We start from the raw sequence: 13,707 nt of genomic DNA, 5'->3' as shown, positions 1-13,707 counted from the left end.
AATTTGAAATAGACAAAAACAAATATTTCCCGTTTCCCCCGTTAGGTGAATCCCCCCCCCACCTCTCCCTTTGATGGTGGGACACTCCAATCACCTTTTCCATCACTTTGCTTCAATTTCTGTCTAATACCGAGTATACACACTGAATATCAAGCTAAAATAGAGAAAAAGATTTTTTTTTTTTTGCTTGCTCCTTTTTGGGTGGTTTTTACCCCCTGTTTCCCCCTCTTAAAGTGGTCGGATCGCTTGTGTCTCAGTTTCATTCAAAAGAACACATCAAACTGCCCCTGTGAACCAATTTTTACACTTTTTTCCAAATTTGCATGAACCTTTGACTAAGCGACTAGACTATTAAGAATTATTTCCTAAAAGTATTTAAAAATGAACTGATTCCTCGGAAAAAATATCCTGAAATATATTTCCTGTCACCCAACCACCACGGCTATTTTGGCGTCTGTCCCCCCTCCTCTGGAATTTATTCTACCGTCGCCCTTGAAAGGAACGTCACCAAATTAGAACACTCACTTAATGAGCAGACAGTCCCCCTTACTGAGTATAAATCTTGGTAACAATCACGTTTTGAAGATTTTCTTCAGTAAGGACAGACTAAAACCAGGATTAAAAATTATTCACAATGTTTCAATTCAAAGGATATGCAAATAAACTTTCAAAAAAGGCTGGAAAACATTAAAAGAAGAGTAAAATGGACTTTACAGGGGGTGTTAACTCAACCAGGGATACACATATAGACTTACTTGCAGGGGAAGGGAAAAAGTCATAGCTAAAGGAAGGAACAAGTTCAAACAAATGGCAAAAGAAAATCATTTAAGAAACGAACAAAAATATTTCACGAATCAATGAATCAAAAGGATAAGCAAAAACACTTGGCAAAATATGGTAAGAAGAATAAAATGGACTTTACAAAGGTGTTTACTCAATGGGCATACACATACTGGATTTGGTTGTTTTTTAGGGGGGAGCCATAGACAAAGGAACGAACAAGCTAAAACAATAAGCAAAGGAGAAATCACCGAAGAAATAAACAATAATATTCAAAGAAAAAAAGGAATTAATTAAGAAACTGATATAAACATAAAAAAGAGCAAAAAAAAAGAAGCAGAGGTATAATAAACAATAACAAATATATATATATATATATATATATATATATATATATATATATATATATATATATATATATATATATATATATATATATATATATATATATATATATATATATATATATATATATATATATATATATATATATATATATATATATATATATATATATATATATATATATATATATATATATATATATATATATATATATATATATATATATATATATATATATATATATATATATATATATATATATATATATATATATATATATATATATATATATATATATATATATATATATATATATATATATATATATATATATATATATATATATATATATATATATATATATATATATATATATATATATATATATATATATATATATATATATATATATATATATATATATATATATATATATATATATATATATATATATATATATATATATATATATATATATATATATATATATATATATATAAAAACAGATATACATAAAAAAAGAAGCAGAGGTATAATAGGGTTCAGCAAGACCACAGAAATTGTTATTTGTACAATGTGAACTAGCACTTTTTCGAAAAATGGGTTGTTATATGATTATTAAGATTTAATTTAGAAGAATATTCTACCTTGCATATATCACACTTAAACGGTTCATCCCTAGTGTGTACTCTTCGGTGCTGAATCAAATTGCTTAATTGATAAAACTTTTTCTCACAGAACTCACATTTAAACGGTTTCTCCCCAGTGTGCACTCTTTGGTGCTTAATCAAACTGCTTGACACACAAAAAGTTTTTTCACATACCACACATTTAAACGGTTTCTCCCCAGTGTGCACTCTTTGTGTTTAATCAAATGGCTTGACTGAGAAAAAGTTTTCTCACAGATCTCACATTTAAATGGTTACTCCCCAGTGTGTACCCTTTGGTGAGTAATCAAACGACTTTACTGACAAAAGGCTTTTTGAAATATCTCACATTTAAACGGTTATTCCCTCTTGTGCATTTTATGGTGCGTAATCAAACTGCTTGACCGAGAAAAATTTTTTTCACTTACCTCATATTTAAACGGGTACTCCCCAGTGTGAATTCTTTGGTGCGCTATCAAACGGCTTAACTGAGAAAAAGTTTTCTCACTGATCACACATTTAAACGGTTACTCCCCAGTGTGCACTCTTTGGTGTTATATCAAATTGCTTGACTTAGGAAAGGCTCTGTCAAAGACCTTACATTTAAATGGTTTCTCCCCAGTGTGCACTCTTTGGTGTGTTATCAAATTGCTTGACAGAGAAAAGGCTTTCTGACAGACCTCACATTTAAATGGTTTCTCCCTATTGTGCACTTTTTGGTGGTTAATCAAACTGCTTGACTGACAAAAAGTTTTATCACAGACCTCACATTTAAACGGTTTCTCCCCAGTGTGCACTCTTTGGTGCTGAATCAAATTGCTTGACTTAGAAAAAGCTTTCTGACAGACCTCACATTTAAATGGTTTCTCCCTATTGTGAACTTTTTGGTGGTGAATCAAATTGTTTGAAAAAGTTTTTTCACAGACCTCACATTTAAACGGTTTCTCTCCAGTGTGTACTCTTTGGTGCTCAATCAAAATGCTTGACTGATAAAAAGTATTCTCACAGACCTCACATTTCAACGGTTTCTCCCCAGTGTGCACTCTTTGGTGCTGAATCAACTTGCTTGACGCAGCAATAATTTTCTCACAGACCTCACATATGAACGGTTTCTCCCCCGTGTGCACTCTTTGGTGCTGAATCAAATTTCTTGACACAAAAAAAGTTTTCTCACAGACCTCACATTTAAACGGTTTCTCCCCAGTGTGCACTGTTTGGTGCTTAATCAAACTGCTTGACACAGAAAAAGTTTTATCACAGACCTCACATTTAAACAGTTTCTCCCCAGTGTGTATTCTTTGGTGCTGAATGAAAATGCTTGACTTAGAAAAGCTCTTGTCACATACATCACAAATATATTGCTTTATCTTTATATGGTTTTTTTTCAGTCTTTTCAGTGTTTTTTGTATTTTACTGCGCAAGGAACTGTTCCAATATATCTTATGATTGTCCAAGTTTTTTGTTTCAGAATCCAATTCGAATGAATTGAAACTAACATTTGTAGAATGATTCTGTGTGACAGCTAGCGATGCACTTCCCTGTAGTTCTAACTCAGACGAGCTTGGTGACAAATGTTTTGGGCCAAGGAGTTTTGGTTGATCCATACCATCAGAACTGCACACAGTAGAATGAATTAGCTCTGTAGTGAAAAAAAATTTTTTTATTAAAATTAAATAAGATGAAAACGATTCAATAATTAGACATCATAGCAATTACAAATGAAAGGTGAACATTCTATAACTGTTACCTGTTTGGGATCTACACTGCCTACCACTTTCGATGAAACAAAAATCTGTACCACTTTCTGAACAAAACTTGAAATTAGTTTCACTTCATAGAAAAATTAGAATTGGAAGAATAACCTACAAACTCTTTACTAGCTTTAAGACTTGAAAGTCATACAGGATTGAAAAAAAACTTGATAGGTTTTAACCAATAATTTCCTTTTCTACCCCTAGTTGAACTTATATTAAACTTGTATCATAACTTCAATTTGAAAACTAATTTAACAGCAACATTCCATAAATTAGGAAGGTCATTGTACCAATAAACTCATAAACAACAGAAAATAATTACGTAGCTCTAAAACTGGGGATCTACAGGGAAAAGTGCCCACCTATCACCGCGATTTCTGAACAAACTTAGGTTTAAACTAAATTGATTTTCAGCTTTTGTTTTCAGCCTACTAACATTTTTTGTAGACTGAAATGCTTGATTTTTATTTTTTTTTTAACGTTAATGATTTTCATTTATTTAGAAATTCCTTTAAGGGAAGAATTTTTTTAGCATTGCTATCAGCGTGATGATAGATGTCTAGGAGACGATAAAAGAGACGCAGTTGTTCGCAGAACTGTCATCTGGATTTTACATTGGTCAACACAATCGGCAGGCTCAATTCTTTGATTGGTTTAAAGTACCATGAACTTCAAAATAAAATAAAAATTAAGCCCTTAGTCCCATCTTAGGTCTATTCATAACTGAAAACCTCATTTTTTAATATTTTTATTTTGGTGGTTCAGAATTTTGAGGTTTCTCGGTGAGTACCGCATTTTCGCCAGTGTTGTCACCTTGAACTGTGACAATTAATAAGCAAAATTATTTAATTAAATTTGACAAAGCACAAAATTTTAATTATTAAAACTGAAATTTTGCACACTTTTATTGTTATTCATTGTTCAACTATACTTTGCTTCTTAACTGTCATTTGCTATTAAGGTGTCGTGATTTTTTTTTCATAAAAAAATTGCTCTATAAATAATTTCTTTCTTTCCCAAGACATGATAATTGACGTCCACCTTAAAAAATAAAATAAACCAAAATATCAAAAATTTTCATCATATTTATAGGCTTTTGGCAATAAGCCGGACTTGCCAGTTTCTTTCAAATTCCCAATTTTTAAAATAGTTTCAACACTTTTTTAGAAAAAAACGCACAAAAAACGCACCCTGAGGTCCATAACAGAAACTCGGGCTCCCTCTCCCATGGGCCGTAAATACAGGCGGAGGAGGAAGAAAGCCCCTCTAATGCATACTTAGCAGGGCCCACCGGCGTAGTGACACGTCTCGTGAGTTACATATCTTCTCCCGGCAATGGGTTAAATTGCATGTTGATGCAGAACATCATCGTGGAGGATCCTCTACAGGAGGACAACTGCAGCAGGGCGCAAGATCAAGATATATAAACAAAGGCCTCTGCAGAGGGCTGCCTTGACCCAGTCAGGTGCCTTGGCCCAAAGGACTGAGGACCTCACGATCAACTCTATTCCCACTTGAGGAGTAGCATCCCTCGAGGAAATTATATCCTAGTAAACGACACAGCATCTACACAGGATTCTGACTAATGGTTGGGGGTGTTTTAGGGCTAAAAACCTCTTTCTAATCAATTATCTACTACGGATTGTATTCAAAGATAACCTTATTCATTACGCTATTGTAAGGATAAATACAAGATCCTAGGATATATAGGAGTGCTGTTATTGATGCTAAAAGTAATGATCACCATCTAGTAGTGTCTATGGTTAATTTGAAGCTGAAATCTTGGAAGGGTAACTACCCTCTGAGAAGCCATGACATTGGTAGACTCCAGGATGAGAATTTGAGAGAAACTTTCTTGGAACAGTTGAATACAAAATTGGAGAGTTTAAAATTTGGCAATTTAGAAGATGGATGGGATAATTTTAAGGAAATAATTTGTGAGGTTGCTGATGATGTCTGAGGGAAGAAGGTTAGAAACGCAGCTAGGAATACTAGTGAAAATGATTTATGTTTAATAGAGAGGAGGAGGGGCCTGTACAAGAATTAAATGGGTGATAGATCATATGAAAATACCAGTAATGCAAAGAAAGCAGAGAAAGCATTAAAATATGATCTTAGGAGGTGTGAAGTAGAGACCATGGATAAAATTGCCAACGATCTGGAAGATGCAGCTAGACGGCATAATAGTAAAATACTGTCCTGGCAGATTAATAAATTGAGAGGGAGCAGCCAATCTGGACTTGCCCCACTAAAGATGGGAATGGAGCCAAAATTAGCGATAAGTAAAGACTTAAAGAGAGGTGGGCAGAACATTTTGAGAATGTGCTAAACCGGGATAAATTTACAGGAAAATATAAAGAAAAAATTAAAAAATTTGTGATACCTTGGATGTGAAGGAAGATTTGTTTTGTGAGGAAGAATTAGTGACAGTACTTAAAAGATTCAAAAATAACAAGGCCAAATATGATGTAGATGAAGTTTTAAGGGAAGAGCAGTGGGATTTTAGGAAGGGTAGAAATTTCGTATTAAAGCTATAATTTAGCTAGTTTTGTACTGAATTTCAAGTTAAGAAGGGGTGGGTTCAATCCCCATTTTTATATAGATCATTTTGATGGACATTGTCTTAAGGAGCACAGGAAAGGCAATGGGAGAACACGGAATAAGATGGAGAATTATAACTTTCCAGGACACAGATTATGCTGATGATTTAAACATCATAGATGAAAGTGTAAGCAAAATGAATGAACTTTTAGAGATTTTGCGAGTTGAAGGTGCTAGAATAGCTTTGAAAATTAATGTTAAGAAGAATAAGTCGCTAAGGCTAGGAATAAGTGAAAAAAAGGTGACTTTGGGTAACGAAAAGACCGATCAAGTGAACAGCTTTACTTACCTCGGTAGTATTATTAGTGAAGACGATGGGTACCTTGGAGATGTTAAAAGTAGAATTGCCAAAGCTCAGGATGTTTTTTCACAGTTGAAAAATTTTTGCAAGAATAGTAAGACATGTCTTCAGACCAAGATTAGAATATTGGAAGCTACAGTGATGAGAATGGTCAAATATGGTTCTGAAGTATGGATGCTCCGAAAAACGGAGGAAGATTTGCTAGATGTTTTCCAGAGAAATTGCCTACGCATTGTTTTGGGTACCCGACTGACTGACTATATTTCCAACGATAGGCTGTACAAACATTGTGGTTCATTTCCGCTTTCTATTGCTATAATTGAGAGAACGGTTGAGATGGATAGAGCCCGATCTGCGGATAAAAAGATACAGATTGCCAGAAGATTGTCCTTTTCGGCCAACCGTCTAGGGTTCGCGGTTGGGGTGGGAGAACGTCATAAAGAAAAATTAAGGGAAATGGGTACGTCCTGAAGGGTGCAAAGAGGGGCTTTGAATAAATTTTGATGAAGGAGGAGCGCGCTTAGCTGTGTTGGCCTCACGCGTTCTGGTGCTCTGGTGAGTCGTTAGTAGTACTAGCAGTATTATTTAACTCTGGAAACGAATAGTTAGTAATTATACTTGCAGCTTATCTTAAGCAAAAATTCTGAGTAAGCACGGGATGAGGTTGACAGTAGAAAGCATAATAACTGACACCATTTATTGTTGCCACATTGCATTTTATTCAGGCACTACCATGGAAAAATGTATAATAAAAAAAACACAAGAAATAGACTAAGCACTGGATTACAAAATATTTCTGTTTCAAACTAACTACACAACACTACTAGTTTCAAATATACCTTCGTCATTGTTGTCCATGGGAGTCCAATTCAGATTTTGAGAGTCCAATTCAGATTTTAAGTTGGATATTCTGGATGCAGTAGCCACAGGTAGCTGTTGATGCTCAGGCGATAGAGCATAAATAGAAGTTTCTATAATTGTTTCAGCTTCAATTGATGAAGTATCATACGCTTATACAACAAAAATAAAAATAAACAAAGAGACAGAAAATAATAAAATTACAATTAAATATACTCAATAATTTACCAAGAAATAATGAAAACCTTACAAGATTGACAGACTACAAATGTAAAAAATGAAACGAAACACAAGACCTGAACAAATTTAAGCGTTATAATTTTATGAAACCGTGATAATTAATGAAAGGTAATTTGATTAATAGCAAACCAATTTGATGACTTTACCGAGATGTTCTAAAACTATTAAAAACGCCCATATTAACAGTGGGGAAGGTACCGCTGCACTAAAATGTCACACATTTATATCATAAAAGTAGGTATGAGCTTACGACGCATATCTCAAAAGCTCAGAGTATCATTTGTACTTAGGTGGCAACATTTTTTTTGTGTGGTGTTCTTATTTTTCATTACACCAGCTAAAACATAAAAACAAAAATAATGTCTCAAGGCTTTTCAAGTTTAACAAATGCTATACTTAAATTAAACTCAAGTAATTTTAGTTCGTTATTATTTTAAATTCTTTTTTTTTATCTTGGATTTACAATATCACTTTTAGTTTCTTTGGGGAAATATATCTGGCAAAATTTAATTTTTAAAGTTTTATGTTTGCTCATTACAAATAAACGAAAAACTCAAATTGTACCCCTCTTTCTTTGATTGCCCTTTTGAAGCCCAACAGCGTCCACTACATAGTGGTGCAAAAAGCAAGGTTGCCATCAGAAGTGGACTCCTTTCAGAGTTTAATGAATGACCACCTTTCCAAGCCTTAAACCTGACTAATTTAGAAAATGATGGGAATAACGCTGTTAAACTTTACAGTTTTTTTTGTGAACATGGAACTTACAACAGAGTTGGCCAAACCATAAAACCTGAATGGTCCTGTAACGTCTATAATGGGATGAAAGTAAATTGATGCTGTGAGCTCAAGGTTTGTGACTCACAGTATGTGGGACCACAGTTTCGGAGGTGTATTCGCTATCAGTTACCTTGGCTTCTACTGGTATATTCTTTTCTCTTGAAATTCGGAATTGGAGGGATCGATATGGCATGTAGTAGATCAATACTTGAGTGGAGTGTGTGGGAGAATGGAAGATGAGTACTTTAGTTGGGATGGGGGATACGTGAAGTGGGGAATTTCCTTTTTCAAACTAATACTACAAAAAATCATTTCTGAGACCACACTGGCTAATCATGATAAAAGATAAAATCACGAAGAAAGGAAGAAAACGAGGACAATTAACAGCCAGTGAAAAAATTGAAAAATTTTGCAAATATTTCGGTCAAGACCTCCGCTTGACCGTCTTCAGTGCAGAATAAAACTGATAAAAATAAAAAAAAAAACATAAAAAAAAACCTAAAATAAAACACAAAACTAAAATTGGACGACCCTTTCTCAGTAGCGGTGAAAGGGCAACTGAAAAAAAAACACAAGGGTAAATGGTATATCACAATTTCATTTTATGTAAAGCACTCTTCTTCTTTTTTTTATCTCTTTTTTTTTAATCCCACCTCCTCTCCTCTAGGTGACATAATAATCTTTTTCACATAATTTCAAAACTTTAATGTCACCTACATTATTTAAAAAGGACATTTATTTTTTTAAATTGGGTATTCAAACAATATTGATGAAAACACGGTCTGCTACTATGACTATTTAACATGATCAAAATTTGTAATAAGGATTATTAGCCTTCATTATCATTTTCTGTGTTTTTATCCTATATTTTCATTTTTTTTTCCTTTTATTTCCTCTTTTTCCCTTTTACCCCTCATCTTCATTTTTCTCCTATTAAAAAATAAATTAAACAAAATTACAAACTTCAACCAAGTACTACCACCAAAAAACTTCTCTTCCTCTATTTTCTCCTTCTTTATACCTCTGAAAATTAAAAAACTAAATTAATCCAATACAATATTTTCATCATCCAAACTATAGACTCCCTTTTTCAAAAAAGAAAAAAAAATTAATTTCCCTTTTTATCCACTAAAAATGCATTAAGGCAATCAAATACAACAGGTTACTCTCCATGGCATACTACAACACAAATAAAAACAAAGCAAATACAACGCACGTCCTGCTTGTAGGATGCTCCCCCTCTTAGGAGAATCCTTTGGCGGTGGCTTCAATTACATTCCAAACTTTATATTACCCCTTCAAGCTTCCATAAGAAAAAAACACTCTTAAAGGCTAATCGTTTTCCAGTTAGATTATTATCAGAGATTCTAAACGATTGCACCATATAATTTTGTAGATGTATGTTAAAACGATCAGAATTAATAATTTCATCATAAATGGCACTTAGAAAAGTTTCTCCAGTGGAGAAAAGTTTCACTGGAGAAACTTTTCTGAGTTCCATTTATGATGAAATTGTAGTTCCATTATTTTATATTATAAAATATCTACAAAATCTTTGTCCTCTACTAAAAACACTATGATAAGAAAAATGTCAAAGCTGATGTGCATGTCATTGCTTTAAGTGGTTTTACTTTGTGACTAAGTTGTGACTGAACATTATAATGAACATCTCACCATTTAAACTTTTGTTTACTTGACCTTTGTTTAAAGTGGGTTTTTCTAGAGTTGCTTATGGAAATTTCTACATATGGTAGCATTCCCTTTAAAGGGAATGCGTAACAACTCTGTCTTTCCTTTTAAAAATAGAGGTCTATTTTAGGGGAATATTTGACACTGAGTGAATTGTTTTGTGTTTAACACTTAAATTGCTTTGATGTGTTTTTTAAAAATTCAGAATGAAAACTGATTCTTACTATAAACGTTTAATAATGCTATTTGAAAGCTTTACATAATAATAATAATATATTTTCTGCTAGATTACAACAATGGAGATAAAACAAGCAGAGTGAAAAAAGATGTGCCATCATCTACAAGTACAAAATATTTACACTAAAATACTACTTACTACTACAGTACAAGACAACACTAATGCTCAATATTTCATTTTGTAAGTGAAACAAGTTCTTTGAACAAAATTAGCAAATTTTTTATAGAGAAATTTGCGAATTCAAGAATTTGTAGGAATTGTTGTCCATAAGCCATTGCATAGTATCAAATTGTTTTTTTCCTCTTGTTTTGGCTTCAGCAGTTTCAAATCTTAAGATGATGAAGACCTAGCGAAGTGTAACTTGTTCCAGCTTTTCCCAGCAAAATATTACCCAATATATTTTAATATACATAAACCAAATGCTTGAAATATACCTTCACTGTCCAAACATGTGGAGCCCGTTTCCTGGGTGTCAAGTTCAAGTTTACATGGTCCTGAAAAACGACAAAAAGTACCCATAGGAACATCTTCCCTTTTAGGAGACAAAATGTAGTTTGGAAAGTCAAAAAAATCCTCATGGTCACTTGGTAAAGCCTCTGCGATTTCTGAAAGAAAGTATACATAAAAGGGATATAAAAGACATTCAATAGAAAAGCTTACACAACAAGCCCAACTGCTTCCCCTTTTTCAACAGAACAGCCACGAGAATGAATAATGACCCTTATAAGGACAGAAATCAAACTATCTTTGGCAACTAGCCAACACAAAATGTCTAGATTTAGAGTTCAAAAAGAGTCCTGAAAATTCGTCCACAGGTTGTGGTTGATAGGCTAATCATCCAGCAGCCACCAAACGATTGGTGGCAATGATGCTTTTTCCTTTCAATGCTAGTCCCAGTTTCCTTTAGCATCAAAAAACAAAATAGTTTGATTAATTCTATTTTTGCATCTTTTATTCATTTTGTTTCAGATTCAATACTGGCAAAATGATTTTGGAATACATATGCATATTCACAAGAGAAAATAGATACCCCACTTCCTGTTTGACAGAAACATTGAAATACCGCACTATAGCTGATAATTGGAATATTTTCCCTTCTAATTCTAATGAAATAACTGAAAGATTATCACCAATTATATGAATCTTTTTTACAACAACCCCCCCCAAAAAAATCTTCCTTTTTACAAGGCTCTCAATTGGCAGCAAATATGGCCTGAGGCGAGCTTGCAATTTGAAGACACAACGAACATACAAATCATACTACTTGAGGTCAAACTATCATTAAACAAGTCAACAAATCCATATGATGAAAACATTATTTACAATAAACAAAAAGACAATGTTTCCTGGAAAAATAAAACATGGAATATCTTTGGTAGGCTATCTATTAGATAATCACACTTAGCTACAGCAAACATATACAAATATTTATGCAAAAAACAATACTTGGAACATAAGTGAACATGTGGATGATGGGAAAGGGGAATTAGTCAAAAATCTACTAAAAAAAACTAGACATAATCAATTTTTTGCATCCCTCCTACTCAAAATCTATTGAACAGCTGAACAGCTCTTGATAACAAGTATGGGAAAACTGGGAAACTTGACAGAATTTGGACAGGTTGAAAAAATCTGATGGAATTATGTGCTTTTTACCAAGGAAATAATACAGATAAAAATAGCAAGACAAAGACAATAATGAATGTCACAAGATAAAAAACCAACAGCTTGTAGGTTAGTTACCAAGAGGGGAGCTTAGTGGTAACTGAAAAAGTAAGATTGTTTGGTGTATCCTCTTCCATTTGGCTTTGGTTTTAAAAAATGCTTATTATAAGAGACATAAACTAGTCCCTATAATTAATATATAATTATATTATTACAGACAATTATAATAAAACTAGTCCTTATAATTAATAGATACTTATTGTGGCTTCAACACAAAATAGACTCTTTAGTAGTAATGCTTTTTTCTTATTGCTTTCTAGTTTTTCTTATTGTTTATGCCTGCAAATAGAAAATAGTAAGAGAAAATTTTTCAGTTTGACGACTTGTTGTCTCCACAAAATGAAAATATATAGCTAATAAATTAGACTTTTGTGTAGCAAAATAGCCCAGCTATTTCATTGCCTAGCTTTTATGCAGTTGCATGTTCTTTCTTTTTATTATTTTTACTGAGGAGAACTTTAGAAGCATGAGGAAAAAGAAGCAATTATTTACTCTAGAAAAGCAGCTTTCTTTTTATTTTGTTACCAAATTTTTATTGGATAACTTACCCTTTTTAACAACAGAAGTCTTAGGAATGGTGATAGGCTCAGCCACGTTTGGAATTTGAGGCACATCCATTATATTATTTCTGAAATAAGTTAATGTCAACTATAGAACATACAATACTATCTACAACACTTGGGAATGGCACTCAAGTATTGAATTCTTTCCACAGACGTGCAGATTGTTATGTATTCACTGAGATAGATTTTCCAACTGATATTTTCTTTAAGTTTTTAACAACTTTCTGAAAATAATTTTTCTTTTGTCTAATTTTTAATGTCTTTTTTTAGTGCCTTGAATTTTATTGGAGTAATGCATATATGATAAAATTGCAGAAAGCAGGCCTTGAAATATTACCTTGAAAAAAACAAAACTTCCTCAATCATATTTAAAGCCCAAACTAGGACCCAGGAAGATGTATGACAGTTTACCAGCAAATCTTGTCTTAAGTCAAGTGCTTTCAAAATTACTCTGATGAAAGATATGTTGATGGTTTTAATGATGAAAAAAACTAAGGAATTTAAAAAAGCTAAAAAATAATTTATTGCTTACTTCAAATCAAATTATAGAACCAAGATGATAAAATGAATATTCTGTAGATGATCTAAAGATGTAGCATATGCATGTCTCTAAGTGCAGAAAATTTATTTATCCTTGTGGCTAATATGTTGTCACTTTATATAATAATATCAACATAGGACTAATTTTAGTAATTATCCAAGGCATTTACTATTTTGGTCATATAAAGTTATGTATTTTGCAAAGTCCATAATTAGCTGTTCCTGTCTGATTTAGTGACAATTGATCTAAAAGCAGATGCAAAAAGAATTTAAATATTCAAATGATAGAAAAACCCTCAAAAACAAATAATTAGCCACTGAAGAGTTGATAAGTGATCCCCCCAACCCCCAATAACTGGTCTTGGGTGTGGGGGTTAATACGCAACCCCCTCAAAAAAAAATTGTCTAATCAATACTATTGCTATATAATGGTTAATATTATTGCAATTGCAGCACAAACCTGTAGGAGAAAAATGGGACATAACTATACATGTTGGAACCAAAGTTGCAAGATGTATGTCTTTTTATGCCTGGCATGTATTAGTTCTGTGTTACACAAAATATGACCCATTTATAGAAGGGTTTAGGGCTAATTTTTCAATATTTTAATTAATACCTAAAACAAGATGACCTAATCATAAAAACAAGA

The 13,707-nt window shown here is 32.7% G+C and overlaps 1 protein-coding gene across 1 annotated transcript; it reads right to left on the bottom strand.

Annotated features, from left to right (window-relative positions):
• Nucleotides 1-1,677: 1,677 nt before the first annotated feature.
• Nucleotides 1,678-13,420, bottom strand: LOC148951566 (uncharacterized). The gene is made up of 8 exons (XM_089090336.1): nt 12,504-13,420; nt 10,665-10,835; nt 7,268-7,438; nt 3,330-3,411; nt 2,704-3,185; nt 2,369-2,652; nt 1,983-2,032; nt 1,678-1,899 (listed from the first exon to the last, which is right to left on the bottom strand). The coding sequence occupies exons 1-8, from the start codon at nt 12,571-12,573 to the stop codon at nt 1,707-1,709; spliced, it is 1,503 nt and encodes a 500-aa protein (XP_088946462.1). The 5' UTR covers nt 12,574-13,420; the 3' UTR covers nt 1,678-1,706.
• Nucleotides 13,421-13,707: the final 287 nt, after the last annotated feature.

Source organism: Artemia sp. Qi Xiang Cuo, chromosome 6 (assembly GCF_049724085.1).
Source record: "Artemia sp. Qi Xiang Cuo chromosome 6, ASM4972408v1, whole genome shotgun sequence".
NCBI classification, from domain to species: Eukaryota; Metazoa; Arthropoda; class Branchiopoda; order Anostraca; family Artemiidae; genus Artemia; species Artemia sp. Qi Xiang Cuo.
This window is presented reverse-complemented; position numbering and strand designations above follow the sequence as displayed.

What these genes read in the sequence shown, in the direction of transcription:
- LOC148951566 (XM_089090336.1), bottom strand. Translation starts at nt 12,573, where the DNA reads ATGGATGTGCCTCAAATTCCAAACGTGGCTGAGCCTATCACCATTCCT. An exon ending in GACTTCTGTTGTTAAAAAGG is followed by an intron (nt 10,836 to 12,503) that starts GTAAGTTATCCA and finishes ACTTTCTTTCAG; the next exon opens with AAATCGCAGAGGCTTTACCA. An exon ending in CACATGTTTGGACAGTGAAG is followed by an intron (nt 7,439 to 10,664) that starts GTATATTTCAAG and finishes TTGTTGTATAAG; the next exon opens with CGTATGATACTTCATCAATT.